This window comes from Crocodylus siamensis, chromosome 6, assembly GCF_052110815.1.
Source record: "Crocodylus siamensis isolate JL-2025a chromosome 6, ASM5211081v1, whole genome shotgun sequence".
In the NCBI taxonomy this organism is placed as follows: Eukaryota; Metazoa; Chordata; order Crocodylia; family Crocodylidae; genus Crocodylus; species Crocodylus siamensis.
Genome location: NC_143400.1, coordinates 43,188,965 through 43,208,171, shown reverse-complemented (window position 1 = coordinate 43,208,171; position 19,207 = coordinate 43,188,965). Strand labels below are relative to the sequence as shown.

General features: G+C 44.7%; 5 gene segments (V, D, J or C); all 5 read right to left on the bottom strand.

Moving 5' to 3' along the window:
* Positions 1 to 17,750, bottom strand: part of LOC149862403 (Ig mu chain C region membrane-bound form-like) — a 52,300-nt gene extending 34,550 nt beyond the window's left edge. The window contains exon 1 of the C gene segment in view: positions 17,687 to 17,750.
* LOC149862402 (Ig gamma chain C region-like) overlaps positions 1 to 17,970 on the bottom strand; it is a 246,711-nt gene extending 228,741 nt beyond the window's left edge. The window contains 1 exon segment of the C gene segment in view: positions 17,937 to 17,970. Coding sequence covers positions 17,937 to 17,955 — 19 coding nt within the window.
* The window catches only part of LOC149862399 (immunoglobulin heavy constant epsilon-like), a 218,535-nt gene extending 200,189 nt beyond the window's left edge, over positions 1 to 18,346 (bottom strand). Inside the window, 1 exon segment of the C gene segment in view lies at positions 18,303 to 18,346. Coding sequence covers positions 18,303 to 18,321 — 19 coding nt within the window.
* LOC149862398 (Ig mu chain C region-like) overlaps positions 1 to 19,207 on the bottom strand; it is a 77,601-nt gene that overhangs the window by 56,827 nt on the left and 1,567 nt on the right.
* LOC149862401 (Ig mu chain C region-like) lies at positions 2,531 to 18,680 on the bottom strand. The segment is given in 5 exon segments: positions 2,531 to 3,073; positions 3,804 to 4,130; positions 4,577 to 4,882; positions 5,470 to 5,787; positions 18,615 to 18,680. Coding segments are annotated over 5 exon segments (1,365 nt in total).

Below are 19,207 nucleotides of genomic sequence, written 5' to 3'. Positions count from 1 at the left end.
TATGTGAAAGCAGAGACTTGCACAGATGAAAGCTGTGCCTGGCACATGCCACTATGTCTCCTTCTAGCTCATCTTGGGTATACTGGCTCCTACTTCTGTTGTGCATCTTGTGTTGAGCTCAGAGTCTGAAAGAGATGCTTGTTGTAGGAGTTCTAGATTTTATGGTTTCCTCCCAACCCTGCCTCCCTAACTTGGCACTTTCCACCATTGGAACCAAACTAAAAGCTTAAAAAGAGTTCTCAAAATGTTCCACTGTCATAGGACACCATTAGCTCATGGATCTCATTCTCATTCATTTCAAAAGGAAGAGCCATTTGGGTTAGCTACTACTCTTCCCATAAGTCACCAGGGTCTCTGTTTTCTTAAGAGGCAATGCCTAGCAACCTAGCATGGTTGCAGTGCATTTTGGGATATAGTCCAATGGAAAGGTCACAGAGGAAAATGGGTGCCGGAGTTATACCAGTTACATTTCTGGCTTAAAATACTTGGGGTTTGAACTTCTGACTAGAAAAAAATTGCTATCAGATCAGACCCTTGCAAAAATCTTATCAAAAGCCAACTATATTTCAACCAAGTCTGATATCAACTTTTCCAAGCATGCCCACTTTTGTATTTTCATTGATAAGAGTTTGGTCCTGAAAATAACCCCACTGAACATGCTGCCTTCTGCCTGTATGTTTTCTTCCTTCTTTGAGAACCTTTGTTGTTGGCATGTGTGAATAACTTCTGCATCAGGATTTCCTTCTTTATATGCAGTTCTTTTTGTCTGTCTATTTATACCTTCCTCCCAAGTGTCTACCTACTAGTGCATTTCCCATTTTCCCTTTGAATGACCTTCCATTCTTCTGGCTACCTACTGACTGTTAATCTGCTAACTCAACACACATCCTTCAAACCACCTACCCATTTAAATTCTTAAACTTCAATGTGAGTTGCTAAACCCCTGAGAAAAACCAGATCAACTGAAATATTATGGTCACTACTAAGGGTGAGATTAAAACCACTATCTAATGATTAAAAGACCTTATGAACTCATAGTCTCCTCCCTTGACCCAGCCAGTCCTTCCTGGGGGTCTGACTGGGGATGTGGCCCCTAAAAGAGAAAGGCCTCATATTCATTTTCTGACCCTTCCAGGACAACTCTTCCACACCCAGAATGTGATTAGATCTGATACAGTGGTACAGCAACTCAAGGGCTCATACACCTTCTTTATCACTTCTAGCCACTCATTAATTTATAGCTTGTGTTAAAATAGGGCTATCCTAAAATGGCTTCTCCGAGTGCCATTCACATGAAGTGGACCACGAGAGATGAGGCTGTTAGGTAGACTGAAATGGGTATTATCACCTTGATGGTGAAAATGTCAGTTTTGAGCATGTTTTCCCCCAGACCAATAATACTGGTTTTAGTATTTGTAAGGAAAAACATGGATGGACTCCAAGCTTGCAAGCGGGTGATGCTGTACCTTTGCATGCCCCTTTAGGAAATGAGTGGGACCTTTTGGAAACCTTTCATGGAAGTTACTGTTTCAGCAGTGGATAAAGATTATTGCAGAATATTTGCAGTGCTCCTTTGGGGCACCCAAAAATAGAAGCAATAGAGAAACGTTTGGTCTTATTTCCAAGGAAAGAGAGTACGATGCATTCATCATCATGATTGTGTGTGTATTTGTGCAGGTCAGCAAAATACCTCAGCAGGATGACTCACTAGACATGGAAAATGCCATGCTACAGTCCACTGAGTGAATCATGTGTTTGCCTGATGTTTTATTTCTTGGGCGATCTGAAGCCAAAAGGAGCCACTCATGTCCTAGGATGACCCTGTGGACTTACAAGCAAGCCAAATGCCACCAGAAATTATGTGTGGGTATGTGAGATCTGAGTACTTCCTGTCAATCAGTGCATTGATCATGAGAGAATAGGATGGAAGAGGCCATGCGTAAGTGCTGATTCTAGCTGTGCCACTCAGGTAGGGCAAACTGCCTGCCAGTGGGCAAAAAGAGCCCCATAAACACACTCCCTGATCAGAGGGTCTGCAGGGCAGATGAATTGGGGTTAGGTGTTGCTAAAGACTTCTTTCAAGTCTCTGACAGATCAGAATGGGGCCAGCATAAACTGATATTAATGCTACCTACTTGCTGCTTCCTAAGAAGTAAAGAGTCTGTCAGAGAAGTCTAGACACACTAGCTCAATAGGCTGGGCATATCTCCAACAAAGAGAGGAGAAAAATGCCTGAAAAACCAGAGGGAATGTAAGGGTAAATTAAGCCAGTTTGTTTGTGATGGCTAGAAGTGCCAACAGTTCACACCATGAAGAGGGAGGAGGAGAGTCAGAGGAAGTGAGCACTCTGTGGGATGAGAAACAGATGGGATACAAAAAACCATGACTGCAGTGCAAACACAGGGATGCTCAAGAGCCACTGAGTTTTGGGCACTGAACACCTTTGAGAAGCCCCTCCCACCTCTGATGTTACATGTTCTTTCCCCCATTCCTGGTCAGGAAAGAACTTAAGTATTTTCATTCATTTGTTCCAAAATTTACTTTATTTCTAACTTTTTAAAAAAAGATGTAGCCAACAATATTGCATTCCAGAAACATTGTTATATTCCTCGTCCATACAGCTGTGTGATGATGAGGAATTGCAGAGAGACACAGCAGGCTGGGAGAAGGCATGGTGGTTAGTAGCAGGTGTTGGCAGTATCAGACAGCACCAGAGACACATTGACCTGGGTTGGTTTACCCGTGGACTTGTCGATAGTCTTCTGAGTCACTTGCATGGGCAATTTCTCGTGTCCCACTACACACGTGTAGGTGTTGCCAGCATTCCACTCCTGTTCACTGATGGTCAGTGTGCTGTAGGCGAAGTAGAGATCTGGGTGCTCGGATTCAAGGGTAGGCTTGCCAGTGATGTAACTGGAGGCCCTCATTGGCTCGCCGTTCTGCAGCCACTGGACAAAGAAGTCAGGTGGGCTGAAGCCCTTCACCAAGCCAGTGATTGTGACAGCTTCACGGAGGGCCAGTTGCTCAGAGGGAGGTGGCAATACGTAGATGGTTGGAGCATGGCCGCTGCCAGCTGTAGAGAGAAGGGAAAGATGGAGAGGACAATGAATAAATCACCTTGCTGGTCACAAGGGAGTTCTAATTCTGTTAGCTCAAGTTCAGATCTGCTCCTATTCATACATGGATTTTGTTTAGGAATGAATTCTAAGGAGAGGATGAGTGATGACCACGCTCAAGAGGAAATAAACATTTTTATAGCTTTCATAGCCTACCACTATTAGTCATTCTGAAAGAGGCCATCTCATCAGGCCAGTGGGAGCTCACTTTGTTCACCAGCTACAGAGATTAATTGAGCTTGGAACCAGAGTGGGATTGTCTTGTCTGAGGTCCAGCATAACCCACAGGTAGCATAGGTACATTAGTGAAACTGTGTGAAGTGACTGGTGGAAGGTCTTGTGAAGAGGTAGAATATTGGGAAGCAGAGCCATGAGATCAGCTTAGTAACCCTAGCTTAATATGGGAATAGATGGATCATCTCTCTCCTTCCCTGGCAGGAGACTCAACACATTTGGACACCAGTCAAAGACCACCTAGCTAGCCACTTCATGGGTCCATGCACAAAAATTGGGGCCAGTAAGGATTATCACAGTCTAATCTAGAGCTTATTTCAGGGGACTTCTAGCCTGGAGACTGTGTGAGTGGTCTTAGGGTTGATTAACTTAGAAGTATGCCACTAGCTGTTTAACTTGGTCAAGAAGCTGAATATGGAGCAGAGCCAAGCCAGCAAAAGAGGTGTCACTCACCCTGTTGCTTCTTCAGGGTCTTTTCAAGGGGGAAGACAAGGTCTGGGTGGCTCACTTTGCAGGTGTAGGTTTCTCCTTTGTCCCATTCATCTGCACACACTGTGGTCGTGGCAAGCACACTGTACAGGCCATTGGATTGCACCGTGCGTTGCCCAATGATGGTTTCTAGCACTTTCCCATTTTGTGTTATCCATGTCACATTTAACCCATCTGCAGTGGGCATGTTAATGACGTTGCAGGTCAGCTTGGCTGATTTGGTGAGATAGATGTCAGCAAAGGCGGGTGGGATTGTCTGTATATCAATGTCGGTGGAGCCATGTGCACCAACTGAAAGGGAAAAATTAGATGAATACGATTTTCTTTGCTCATTTCCTAGCAGGATTTGCAAGTTTCTAGATGACTGCATTCTGATCATTAAGTGATGAGTACTCAGAACAGTCTCATTTTGAGTGAAGAGTTATGTTAAAATGAGCTATTCTTCATTTTTTTGTCCTAAAACCTGTACTACAACTTGGTTCTGAGAGTGTTGTGAAATGGATCATGCCCCACCCTAGAGAGGCATATTTCAGCTCTAAGGAATGGATCTACTTTATATTTTTTGAGGTTTCAGTCCATGACAATACCCTTCTTATCCCATTCCCAGTTCACCCACTGATAAAATAGATGTGGGTTTCTGCCATGTGCTGAAGGGTGGCTCTGTGGGGCATAAACTGGCTAGACAAACAATATGGCTATTTTGCAGGGGCACGGAACAGTTGAGGACTTTAACTTACAGCCGCACTCGAATGACTTGCTTGTGTTCCTCATCTCACTGATGTTCTTGCCATCCACCTTGCAAGTGAAAACATTGTCGGCATTCCAGTCTCCCTCGGTGACTGTCAGCTTACTGTTGAGTGTTCTGCTCACAGGGCCCACAGTGATGAATCCGGACTTCACCAAAGCCCCATTCTTCAGCCATGTCAGGGTGACATCTGTGGTACGAAGCCCCTCAACTCGGCAGAGGATGGTTGAATTTCTGAAGGGAGCTTCAAAGTCTTCTTTAGATGGGGGGTTGATAGACACAGTAGGGGGCTCAATAGCTAACATACAAGAGAGAAAAATCAAAGGTCAGCCAGTGAATACAGCACCTGGAATGCAGAATGTATGTGTGCAGTTGATACTCTGTGTATGGGGTTTATATATATTCCTTGGCACACATGACTGTCAGTCATGGAACAACTTTCTATCCCAAACCACATTCCAGTAAAGCACAGGGCTCAGTCTGGAAAGGGCATCTCCTCCATGTAAGCACTGCCTGCAATCATATGTTCCACCCCACCCCCAGGCCTGGTAGCTTTCCCCTGACTGGCTATTCTAAGTCTGCCATATTAAAGTCTAGAATGGAGAAGAGAACCCAGAAATGTTCTGACTTTCACTACCCCAATGTACCTGACACACGCACCTTCTACAGGTGGGGATAGAACCCAGGAGTCCTGGTACACCTAGGTCCCCTACTCTACATCCTCCTAGACCTAGGGGGATAGGACCTTGGAGTCTAGGCCCCTCAGGTATGAAACTTAAGTGCCTATGGATTTATAAGAGGTATCTCCCTATAGCAGGTAGAACTGAACGCCCTGGTGTAAGTTAATGTGCCTGTTGCCTGGAAGAACAGGTTTGAGGTACTTACGGCCAGCTGTCCAATCAACAGGCACCCTCTGGTCTCCATTTGGGTGCTTGGCCAAGCAGATGTAGGGCTTCTCATCTGACCAGTCATTGGCTGAGACTGATAGCTGAGTGGTAGCAGAGTAGGTCCCAGCAGTGCTTATGACCGAGGGGAATTTCTTGATGCCATTGGTGACATTGACTTGCTTGTTATTGAGCCAGGAGAAAATGATCGACTCAGGAAGAAAATCCTTGGCCAAGCAGCCCACTGTGATGGGATCTTGAGTTGCGTCAGTCCCACAAGATGGGACAAGTGGGAAGAGAGTCGGGGCTTTTGGAGTCTCTGAAGAGCAGAAAAATAAAAGGGGAGGGAATGCAGAGGAGTGGGACAAGAAAAAATGTTAAAACAAATACCATCATGGTGACTGGTGGGAAGCTGTTGTATTTAAACACCTGCCGCTTGGTTAGGAGGAAAAGAAATGCCAGTGTTACCCCATGTTCTGTGATTCACATCATCCTGGGGCAAATAACACACAGAGCAAAGAAGAACTGAGAGAATTCCTTTTGGCAAAGTTCCTATTCAGAAGGTCTTGCTCTCCGTGGTAGGCACATTGAACCATATTTATATGGTTGAAGACATATTTATTCATAAATATATAGAACCAGTGTCCTTTGTTGATTGTTATCCTATTCCTATTATGTTATATATATGGACCAGGTATCTTGGTTGCTTAAATATTTAATCTTTCCGAAAAGTAGAAATCCCTAGGCATTAACCATACTCCAGTTGAAAAGCCAAGCATTCACCCCAAAGCTTCTTGGTGACCCCACCAGAAGAACAGGCACAGGGATCCATCCTCTCTGCCTCAGGGTCAGGGCAACAGGCCAACTGGGCCTGAATCAAGGTATCAAACATAATCCTTGCCCCTCCCTAGTGCTCAGTCACATGCTTTTTTTTGCCCATCAGACAGCAACTCTAACTGATGAAGCCAGCCTAAGTACAATGAGATAAAAAACAAAACAATCCCTGGGGTTTTGCAATCTTGCCTTTTCTTCCCACATGGGATGGAGCCATCAAGTACCACAGGAGCCCAGCCATGGGATGGTAAAGACTTAGGGAGCTTGGGAACTGGACCAGAAACCATTAGGTCCAGGGTTCCCTAGTAAATCTTCCACAAAGCTTGATGGAGTTACAGAACTAAGGGATACTTGGTTATATTAAAACTACTAGAGAAGCTATGAGGCCCAGTAACACCAAGGACCCAAGAGTCACAAGTAACCAGATGCGGGTGCAGATTCAGATAAAAGGAACCGGTAACCCAAGGGACCAGAACCCCATACAGACTCTGCCAGGAAGGGGAAGCAGGAATCTGCAGGTGTTAGAACCAATACTAAATAGGATCCAAATCACTTATGTGAGCCCAGAGAAGACAGACCCAGCTGAAAGGGAATCAACACCATGGGGGACCAAGAGCCCTTTCACTCACCCCAGAGCAAGACCCAATCAGGAAGGAGCTGGCACCAGGGCCCCCTCCTCCCTGACCCAACCCTGCACCAATTCAGAATGAGCTAGGGTGGAAGCCATACTAATGGGAACCAGGACTCCATTCCCAGCAGGGGCGCTTCTCTGGAATCAGCTAAGGGCACAGCCAGGCAGATTGGACCCAGAAGGGGAGCTGGTTCAGAACTGCCATGTGATATGCAGAGTGCTGGCTCCTCCCCACAGCTCGATGCTAACGGTAGAGCGGTGAGCACAGGTCAAGCAGAACTGGAACCCCATAATCAACTTGAAACTAATACCACATGGACACACACACCTTTCCCTTTGTCCTCTGCAGCCTAGTTCTGATATCAGGTGGATGGGGGGGATCTAGGACCACAGGGGACCTGGACCCTACCCCTAGCTTGGTATTGGATCTGGTACCGGGCCGATCCAAGCCTGCCACACCCTAGTCCCAGCCACCACCACCACTGGCTTGCAGAGTGGTGGTGGTGGTGGCTGGGACTAGGAGTGAATGCCACAGAGGACTCTAAACTAGCTGGGGTCAAACTGGAGAACTCAGAGCTGGCACTAGAGGGCGCCGGTACTGCACAGTGTAGGACCTATTTTCCTTATACTGTATAGACCTGGCTGGGAGGCGCAGCTCCGTGATATAGCTCCACAGAGGAATTTACCAGGCAGGAGCCAATACATACCTGTGTCCTGACTACCTGCAGCAGATTTGGAACCAGCTGGGCTTGGACGACCGCTGAGCTGTTCAGAACCAGCTATCAGTCTCCCAGAGCTTGCGAAATGATCCAATCATGCCCAGCTTCAGTGAGAGGGAGCTAGTACTGCTGGGGACCAGGGCCATCTCTTCAGCCTGGTGCCAGCTCAGATTGAGTCACTACAGCCCAACGCTAGTACAGAACCAGGCCAGCTGGTACTTTGGAGACAACTACCTGCAACCCAGGGATGTTACAGAACCGGTTAGTAAGGAACCCCGTACTGGTGCCACAGGGGACCCAGACCCACCATGCTGATACAGAGCCAGCTCCTGGGAAGCTGGTTTTGGAATGCCTCTGATGCCTTGCAGCCGAGGGCTAGCATAGAACTAGAGAGGGGCAACTGGGCCAGCTTGGTGCTGGTTGCTACAGAGGGACCTGGACCTACCCACAGACCAGTGCTGCAACAGAACCAGGTAGGGGGGAAGCTGGTACCGGTAGCTGGAGAAAGGACTGGTGCTATAAGGGGTCAGGGTGCCTGCAGCCCAATTCTGGCACAGAGCTAGTAACAGGTAGTGGGACTTGGGATCAAAAAATGGGACTAAAGGCAGCTCGGTGCTCCTATGGAACCAGCTAGTGGAAAACCCAGTACAGGTACAGCAGGAAGTGGGGAAAGGGGGTAGGGAGGGGCAGGAAACCAGGCTTCCCAATAGCCCATGCAGATACAAATCTGGCTACTAGAAAATCCAGTACAGGGGATCCCAGAGACCCCTCTGCAGCCTGGTCCTAGCACTAGCAGGGACTCAGGCTAGTATAGACCCCTGCAGGCCCATGCTAGTATAGGACCAGCTAGTGGGGAAAGGGACAGCCTGCAGGCTGGTGCTACAACAGAACCAGCTAGGGGGAAACCCCTGTACCAGGGGGCAACTGAGCCCACCTGCAGCTCTGGGCTATTACAGAACCAGCTGGGGGCACCCACCAGTACCTGGATCCCCTGCAGCTGCGGGCTGGTATCCCATACCAGGACAGATCAATGGTGCTGGGGGAAGCTGGGTTCACTGCACAATCCTGTGCTAATACAGAGGCAGCTGGCAGGGAGTGGGTAGAGGATTCCCCCACAACCTTCTGCTGGGTCTAGCGGGGACCCAGTTTCTTGCAGCCCTGTGCAAGTATAGGGTAAGCTGGGGGGGAACCAGGCCAGTCCAGGGCTGCTGCTACAGAGGGACCCAGATCCACCTGCAGCCCCCAGCTGTTACAGAACCAGTACTGGATTCCCCCCTACCTGATACCAGTGGGCAGCCAAACCCACCTACAGTTTTGGGCTCTTACAGAACCAGCTGGGGGGAACTGGGCCATCCCACAGGACCGTGCTCTGGAGCTTTGGAGGGACCCAGACCCACCTACAAAGCCAGCTAGTGGCAAAGCCAGTATGGGGGATCCCACGGACCTCCCTGCAGCTGGATGCTAGCACTAGTGTGGACTCGGGCTAGTACAGAACTAGCTAGGGAGAACAGAGTCCCTGAAGCTGGAGCAGAACCAAGGAGCAAGGAAACAGTACTGGGGGTGGTGGGAGTGGGGTGGGGAACCAAGATCCCTTGCAGACCAGGGCTAATATAGGACTCGTAGGGGAACTGGTGTTAGGAAGGATTCCAAACCCACCTGCGGACCCAAGCTATTACAGAATCAGCTAGCAGGGAAACTAGTACTGGTACCAGCATGACCTAGATCCCCTGCAACTTGATAGTAGAATAGGTTTAGATGGAGGAACTGGACCAACCCGCAGCCCTATGCTGGTGCTAGGGAGGGTCCTGGACCCACCGGCAGCCCTCAGCTATTATAGGACCAGCTAGCAGGAAAGCCAGTACCAGTGGCAGTGGGCCCCAGGTCCCCTGCAGCCTGGTGCTGGTAAAGGATCAGTTATGGGGAGGGAAACTGGTCCAGCTCACAGCTCTGTACTCATGCTAGGTAGGGTCCTGGACCCACCTGCAGCCCCTAGCTCTTACAGAACCAGCCTTGAGATGTAAAACTAGTAGCAGAAAGACCAAGATCTCCTTCTCTTCAGTGCTAGAATAGGAGTAGCTGGGAGAAATGGTTCAGCCTGCAGCTCTGTGCTGTTTCAGACCCAGCTAGTGGGGAACCTCCGCAGTCCAGTGCTGGTGCTAGCAGGGAACTAGTACCAGCCTGGCTTCAGTGTGGAATAAGCTAGGGGGACCCAGAGTCCCTGCAGCCTGGTACTAGTATAGGATCAGTTAGGGTGGCAATCCCACCGACCCACAGCTGGTGCTAGGGAAGCCCCCAGCTATTACAGAACCAGCTAGCAGGGAAACCAATACCTGTACCTGGATCCCCTGCATCCCAATGCTGGTATAAGATCAGCTGGGGGGGAACAGATCCAGCCCACAGCCCCATGCAGGTGCTAGGGAGGGTTCTGGACCCACCCGCAGCCCCAGCTATTATAGAACCAGCTCGCGAGGAAGCCAGTACCAGTGCCAGTGTACCGGGCTGCAGCGATCCCCTGCAGCCCAGTGCTAGTATAAGCTTATTTAGGGGGAATGGGGCCAGCCCTCAGCTCTATGCTCGTGCTAAGGAGGGTCCTGGATTCACCTGCAGCCCCCAGCTTTCATAGAACAAGTTAGCAGGGAAGCTAGTACTGTTACCAGCGGGATCTGGATCCCCTGCAACTCGGTGCTAGGATTGAAGTAACTGGGGGAACTGGGCCAGCCCCCAGCTCTATGCTGGTGCTAGGGAAGGTCTCAGACTCACTGGCAGCCCCCAGCTGTTACAGAACCAGCTTGCAGAGGAGCCAGTGCAGGTACCAGTGGGACCCGGGTTCCTGGCAGCCCAGTGCTGGTGTAGGATCAGCTAGGGGGAGAATGAGACCAGCCCACAGCCCCATGGTGGTGCTATGCAGGGTCCTGGACCCAGTTGCAGCCCCCAGCTATTATAGAACAGGCTAGAAGGGAAGCCAGTACCAGCGGGACCTGGATCCCCTGCAGCCCGTGCTAGTATAGGATCAGCTATGCAGGAGGAATGGGGCCAGCCCGCAGCCCCCTTGCTGGCATTATGCAGGGTCCTGGATTCCCAGCAGCCCCCAGCTGTTACAGAATCAGCTAGCGGAGAAGCCAGTACCGCTACCAGAAAGACCTGGATTCCTGGCAGCCCAGTGCTGGTAGAGAATCAGCGGGGAGGCAGGGGGAAAACAGGGCTATCCTGCAGCACCATGCTAGTGCTAGGGAGGGTCCTGGACCCACCTGCTGCCCCCAGCTGTTACAGAACCACCAGCAGGCAGTGGGAGCCAGATCCCCTGCAGCTGGGTGCTAGAATAGGACTTGCTGGGGGACCTGGGCCAGCCAATAGCCCTATGCTGGTGTTATGAAGGGTCTTGGACCCATCGGCAGCCGCCAGTTTTTACTGAGCCAGCTGGCAGGGAAGCCAGTACTGGCACCAGTGGTACCTGGATCCCCTGCAGCCTTGTGCTAGTATAGGATTGGCAAGGAGGAATGGGGCAGCCTGCAGCCCCATGCCGGTTCTATGCAGGGTCCTGGACCCCCAGAAGTCTCCAGCTATTATAGAACCAGTTAGTGGGGAAGCCAGAACCAGTACCAGCAGGACATGGATCCCCTGCAGCCCGGTGCTGGTATAGGATCAGCTAGGGTGGAGCGGGGCCAGCCTGTAGCCCCATGCTAGTGCTAGGGAGCATCCCGGACTCCCAGCTGTTACAGAACCAGCTAGCAGGGACCTGGATTCCTTGCAGCCCAGTGCTGGTAAAGGATCAGCTTGCCTGGGGGGACAGGACTAGCTTGCAGCTCAGCTCTGGTGCTAGGGAGGGTCCTGGACCCACCCGCAGCCCCCAGCACTTACAGAACCAGCTAGCAGGGAAGCTAGTACCAATACCAGCAGGACCCTGATTCCTTGCGGCTGAGTGTTAGAATAGGACTAGCTAGGGGTACCAGGCCAGCCTGCAGCTCTATGCTGTTGCTAGGGAGGGTCCTGAGCCCACCCGCAGCCCCCAGCTATTATAGACCCAGCTGGCAGGGAAGCCAGTACTGGTTCTAGTGGGACCCAGATGCTGTAGCTCAGTGCTGGTATAGGATCAGCTAGAGGCAGTGGGGCCAGCCCGCAGCCCCACGCAGGGTCCTGGACCCACTGGCCACCCTCAGCTGTTACAGAACCAGCTAGCAGGGAGGCCAGCACTGGTACCAGTGGGACTCGGATCCCCTGCAGCCTGGTGCTAGTATAGGACTAGCTGTGGGAACCCGGCCAGCCCACTACCCTGTGCTGGTGCTAAGCAGGGTCCTGAAGCCACCAGCAGCACCTGGTGCTCATATAGACCCAGCTAGCAGGGAAGCCAGTACCAATAGCAGGGGCAGCTAGACCCACCTGTAGCCTGGTGCTAGTACAGAACCAGCCAGCTAGGGGCAACCCAGCATCCGTACTGTGGGGAGCTAGGACTGGTGCTAGCAGGAACGCAGCTCCCTGCAGCCCAATGCTGTTACTGACTTGGCTATCCTGAGGGGCTGTAGCTGGTGCCATGATCTAGGTAGGGTCTGGGGCTGAGAACCTGGTACCATAAGGGACCTGGCTCCCCAGGAGCATAGGTCTGGTCCAGAACTGTCTGGGGCAGTTCGGTATAACCCGAGATCCAAGCTTCCCCAAGAGCCAGGTATAGAACAAGCCTGGAGGGATCGGTACCACAGGAGACCTGAACTGCCCAAAAGCCAACTCGGGGCTAGTACAGCTATCAGTACCACTTAGACCGAAGCCACCCATGCCCCCAGTCAAAGCACAAAGCTGTAAAGTGAAGCAAGTATTCTAAGAAAGCATTAAATCTATCCACTGAGGGCATCTAATTATATCTGGTTGAGTGGTTATTGAACCTAGGCAGAACTAAATAACCAATCAAGCATTACATTCAGGGCTAGAGGTCCAAAGATTTAAGTCCCAAGGGGAAAAAAGGCATTTGAAATAGGAAATACCTCTAGACTTGGTAATATTATCTATATTCAGGATAATCTTCCTTGTTTTACCTATTAGTAAAATGCACCCCCCAAATCCTAGCATTCATGCTCAAATTCTAAGTTCATCCTTGTTAAAAAACCCCAAAAGATCCCATCTTATGTCCAAATTAATTGCATCAGAAATCGCTCCAAGGTTAAAGCAACTAAATATAAGCCTGGACTCTTAAGCTTCTATCTCAAAATGAAGACCAGAAAAAAGTCTACTTATGGGGAAATAAAAGATTGACCAATTTCAAACTAAGTTCAAAGTTATCCTATGCACTTTCAAGCACAACTAGGATACAAATAGTCAATAAATGAGACTTACTGCCGGTTTATATAGTTTACAAAGCCATATGAACTGTAAAAGTACATCTTAAATCAATTCCCCAACTAAATTGTCACCTAACAACATACTGATCATATTGTATTAATAAATGAATGCCAACTTCCAAACTAAGTTTCAAAGCCAATAGTATCAGCTACTTATTAATAAATCACAGCAAGCTCCTATCTATATACCAAGAATAAAATGAACTATGAAATTATACTGTTGCTTAAGTTAACAGTCAAGCCTAAATGAATTCTGTATGTCTAATCTTGTTCATGATCAACTTGTTTTCTTAAGTAAATCTATTTTCAGTTTTTGAAAAACAATTGAAATTTTAAAATAGTCTTACAGAGAAATACACATTTTTAAAACATCAATTTCATACTTTTAAGTATTAGAAGTACTATTAGCAATAAAAGAGGGAAATAGATTCTTACTTACTGAATCTCTAGTCAAACGTAGTCACTTATTCTCTAGTCAAACGTAGTCAGTTATTCTGATAACTTCTCCAAAAAGGAGTTTAATTAATTGCCTCGTAGGTAAATTCTCTCAGATGGACTTAGTCTTCAAGTAATTTTTGTACCGTTTTGAAAGGGTCTCAGGGGAAATTGCTTTGGCTGGTAATATTTCTTTTTTTATAATTGAATTGGGAATTGAAAACATTTCAACCTGACCGAAAATTGTACTTGGGGAAAAAATTAAAAAAGTTAGAAAAAAAGATAAAAGTTTCTTCCACTGGACTCCCATATTCAATTAAAATTCAAACTAAAGATCATTTAAAGTGAATACAATTATCTTCTATTCGAATATCAAGTTTCAGATGATTAAATTTGCTGTTAATAACTAAATAGGAAGGAATGAAAAGTATATTCATCTACATTTATAAATTAGTTGTAATTGCATTAAAATTGCCTAATTCTAATAATTAAAATAATTACATTAATTAAAACTATTTAAAAAACTTTCTGGGTTAAATTTGGTCAATCTAGTTTTATTGTATTTAGTTTTAATAAAGTTAAATCCATTGCTAAATATAAAGACTTGTTAAAATTAAACTAGATTAGAGTTGGTTAATATAATCCCATGGGTTGAAAAACTAGCTTCAGTTGCCCCCGACCCCTGATAAACCAAAGTAGTGGGTAAAAAACACATATAGGCTTAAATTGAACAAAAACAACTAGAAAAATGAAGCAAGCTAACTAAAAAAAAAAACAGTGAAAAGAAAACAACTAGAATTAGATACTACGATGTTTTTTTTGTTTTTTTGGTAAAATGGGCCAGAAAAAACCCAGAGTCAAATTATTCTTGTTCATTTGAAAACTAAAGATTTGCAGGCGAGACATTTCATTCAAATTGCAGGGAAGGAGAAACAAAAATTTAGTAGAAAAACATCTTAATTTAGCTCAATATAGCGATCAACATGTTGATCACTGCCACCTGCACAGATGTTATTTTTACACCCCCTGGACAGATGTGACTGTTGTTTGGAACTACCTTGGCTATTTTGGGAACATGCAAAACTAACTTCAAGGGTGGTGATGTTTTCGAAACCAGATTCAGGACTATTTCTGGAAATAGGTGAGTTAAAATAAACTCAAAATCGAGAAACGAATCTCATGCCACCTGCTAGTTGAACTTCCCCAGAGACTTCCCAGCTGCTAGTCGGCCATCTTGTACCCAGCTACAAAAAAGAGTTTTATTTTATTTTCTTTTTAATTTTCATCTGTGAGTGTTCAGACTGAGACAGGCTGAGGGGGTTTGTTCCATCAGCAACAGAATTGAACACTGGCAGTGAAGTGGCTGCTGAAAGTAGCAAATCTCTTTTTTTTTTAAATTATAAGATTTAATTATAATTTACATCTAATAAATGTTATGGCCAGTTTCTAATGGTCTGAAGCTGGACATTTCTAATTGGATTAGGCATAAAAATCCCTGGAAGCTCAGCATCTCAACCTCTTCACTTTCAAGTAATTAGAATTCCTTAAGCACCATAACAAAATCCTAGTTCTTCTATGAAAAAATGAGCTGCACTCAGCCACAAGGGGAAAACCCCCCCAGATTTTAGTAAGCATTAGTTTATAAAATAAAAGTCTATAGGAAGCACATTTACGGGACAAAAGGCAGTAAAGTACCTAACTCTTTACTGTACCTAAAATTTTCCCCTTATGGTAACAACTAAGGTATTTCTACTTTTAATCGTAATTAAATTATTTCTTATTAAACACACATATTGAACTTTTCCTGAGTGAGTAGGTTTTCAAATTCACTTAAAGGTTTAAAACAGCAGTAAACTGCAATTACCTATCTTATGTAGCTTCATTATGAATGATCAGTGAAAACACTTATTTCTAAACTCAGTTGTAATCACCTATAAAATTTAAAGTTAGATTTAAAGTTTTAATGGGAGAAGTTTGGGGCATGGTGGAATTTAACCCGGTAAATGTCTCATTCTGATAATGCATGTTTCCAGAAAGTAAAGGCAGATATAGATAGATTAGGTTTGATAGATCAGCAAATTTGTTTAAACAATTAAAACAAAGGTAGGAGTGATGAATTAGACAGATTAGACAAATTAATAAATTAGGAGGAACAGACTAAAGAGATCTGTCTTTGATAGATGAAACAACGATCAGAGCAACAACTGAGATAAAGATTATATGAAATGAGAGTGAAATAAATCATAGAGTGACTGCAAGGCAAGGGGACTGGATAACTTGATAAGTGAAATCACAAGGAAGAAATTAGATATTGAAAGGTGAGGCAGACAGATATTAAAAAATTTGATGGTCAACCTTAACATCCCAATATTCAGAGAGAGTTTGGGAGACACGGATTACAGAATTAAGAACCCTCCACATATCACTTATACCTTCACCAATAAATCAAATGACATTTGAACATTAAGAAAAATTGATTTACCTGAAGTAACAGTGACCATGATCCCTTTTCCCCAGAGGTCATAAGCATAATCACCTTACTTGACTTCTGTTGGAAGTCTGTGCAAAAACCTTGCTAAATTCTGACATCTTTTTTTACCATAATAGGTGTTCTAAAAGTCCTCTCTGATGCAAAGGAACCCCAGAAGGTCTAAAGTAACTTCAATTAATCCAAGGCAGATTCAAAAGGTGAACATGTACATGAACTTCCAGGGGCCATGTTATTTATTAAATACTATTTAATAAATATTATTTATCTAAGAGGCAATTAAGAACAAGATTAATGATACTATCAAAGACATTTTAACCCTGACATATTTTCTCCCATTAACCTGGCTTTCTTTCCAGTAATCAAGAGAGAATCCTTATTCATTTCCCCCCTATATTAATTAATAATATCGATTAGGAAGTTCAAATCACAACCTGACAATCAGTTAACACCCTTAAATGTTTCAATTCTATTCTTAAGTGTTTTGTTTTCAGGGGGATTTTTTAAGGGATTTAAGTGTCTAATTATTTTATGTACCTTTCAAAGCTTCAGCCTAAGTGGTTATGGTCAAAGATGACCAGAAATATTTTTTATCATCAAAACTCCTTTTAAAAATATGTTATGCACTTTAAGAAAGCTACCCTGTTACAATTACTACACAAAATGGAGAAATAACAATTGTCAAAGGATTAAAAGACATTTGATCTGTCAGGGACAGCAACTCCGTCAAAAAGGTTATCTTCTAATATTATATTATCGGCTTTATGAAAAGTTTGAATCTAAGCTCCATTCCGTGACTGGAATTTGGCTGACTTTAAATGGAGCTGAATTCTTGTCAAACATTACTACAATTTTCAATTGTTTATTTACTCAAAAGGAAGATATTTTTTTCCTTTTTATTTACCTGGACTTTTATTCACACTGGAATTTATCTATGATCAAGTTTGATAATAACATTCCCTGTCCAATTAATTAACTAACTGATTAATAAAAAACTAGGATTTTTTTTTTTTATAGGAGACAGTTTGACAATGAGAAGTTGAAACATCTGACCTTGCCTAGAGTCATTTAAAAGATCTTTTTGACAAACACTTACCGATTTTTAAGTTTCCCTACATTTTTTATTTTACCCTATTTTAATTATTCTGATGAAAGGCCAGATTTCCTAAATTTTAGGTACCGAATCAGGCAGATTAATTGTTTTTCAAAACTGTTACATCTTTAAGGCTCAAAGATCAAGTCTTTACAAATAATTTCCTACCATTCCTGTCTTCCCCAACCACCAATGCCTTTTATTTTAAAATTTAATTCTGACTTAGGCCTTAGAATCTAGCCCCCCGGCTAAGACTAAATAGGACTTATTCATTTTCTGGGCTGCCTCCAACTGCCTTTTTTTCTTTAATCTGTCCCATTAAGATTTAATTAATAAAACGGTCGTAACAACCTCACCTGTCATTTGTCACCAAACTCCCAAACATGAGAAAATCATAGTAATAAAATAATTGATTCTGGCTGCATGTAAAATGTCCCTCAGACAGTGGTGGCAAAGGCATTGCCAAAAGAAAATGACATAAAATCCATTTTTAACGGGCGTCAGGGTGGAAAAAAAATCAATCTTTTGCTAAGACACCGAGTTAAAACCCTGTTCCTTCACTGCAGTTGCCCGGAGGGCATTGAGAAATGAAAAAGTTATGCTGGCTATAGTCAACCTCCCCAGACAGAATTTTTTTCAAAAATCTCAGAACTGGAGAAATTAGTGGGTTAGAGAGCAATAAATGTCTTACCTGAGGTGACGGTGACCACGGTTCCTGGACCCCACTTGTCAAAGTAATCACACCGTCACAGTTACCCTTAGCGGATGTACAAAAACCTTAAGCCAAGTCCTACTGGGACCTCAGACTATATTTTACCCTATTGTTATTTTTTAAAAAGTAACTTCTATCTTTCTAAAATGTTTATAGGGCCCTTTACAACTGAAAAAAAAACATTTTCTGAGAAACAAAATAAGAAAAGAGGACAGAGGCTAGAGTTTACCTGAAGTCACGGTGACCATGGTCCCTTGGCCCCGGTAGTCGAATCAGTTGTCCACAAGAGTACATTTAATCCACTAGCCTGAATAATAACCTTAGACCCGTGTTGTTTGAGTTTGGTCTCGGGTGGCAAAGACTCAAGGGTCAAGATCTAAGATCCACTAAAAATCAAGTATCTCATTTTGCTCCATAATAAATCTATTTTGCCAAGAATGACAATATCTAAGCAGAGTAAAATCCTGATTAAAAAAAACTGTGCCTGGCCTGACCTCTGATACTCTTAAAATGGACCCTCCTCTGGGGAACAATATTTTAACCTGCTGAATAATGATAGAACTTAACCCATAAAAGCCAGGAGTGAAAAACTTACCGCTGGTAACGGTCACCATTGTTCCTTGACCCCAGTAGCCAAAAGCATAGTAATCACAGTGGTTCTAACTCTGGTCCTACCTGACTAAAACCTATGGAATCAGTCCATCCCCCCCATTCTTTAATTAATCTTCATCATTTAATTCACCCGTCTATCATTTTTATGCTTATTTTTGCCTCCCTTTGTCTTCTTTACCAAGATCATCACTAAAGACTTGGTGCTGAGGGGACAAAGTTATTCCAAATGAAAAATAAGTCAATTTAATCAATTAGCAGTAAAATGGATTGAAAAAAAGAGGAGGAAAGCATTTACCTGATGTGACGGTCACCATGATCCCTGATCCCCAGAACTCAAAAGCATTGTAGTCACACTGATAAAATCTAAGAGTCTGTTTCTACATAAACCTACTGCTTTATTGATACTGGTTTTAAACCTCAGAACTGGTCATTTAGATCACCCAGCTGACCTGGTCTAATCCTTAGGTGACAGAAATACAATTTACACCATTTTTATTCAAGAACTTGTCAGTTTTTACCATAATTTTCTATTTTATCTGGCTTAGTCTCACCTTCCCTCAGCCTAAATTTGACAGATATCTAGACTTCTTTAGTGACTAGGTCTATTTGACATTTTATTCTTATTTTTAACTGTAGTGTTCAATTTAATCCTGCCTCCTACTGAATTATAGCCACTTGAATCTATGAACATCTCACCTAATGAAATCTACCAAGTTCAACAAAACAATATTTCTCCTTCTTTGGGTCTGACCTGCAGCCAATTCAGTGGGAAGCCAAGGGGAATCCCTTCATGAAGTGAAGATTACCTCTGATTTATGGTGGCTTGGGGATCAAACTCAATTTTAAAAAATCTCCAAGAAAACTTTTGGGCAAAGGTTTTGGGGGTTA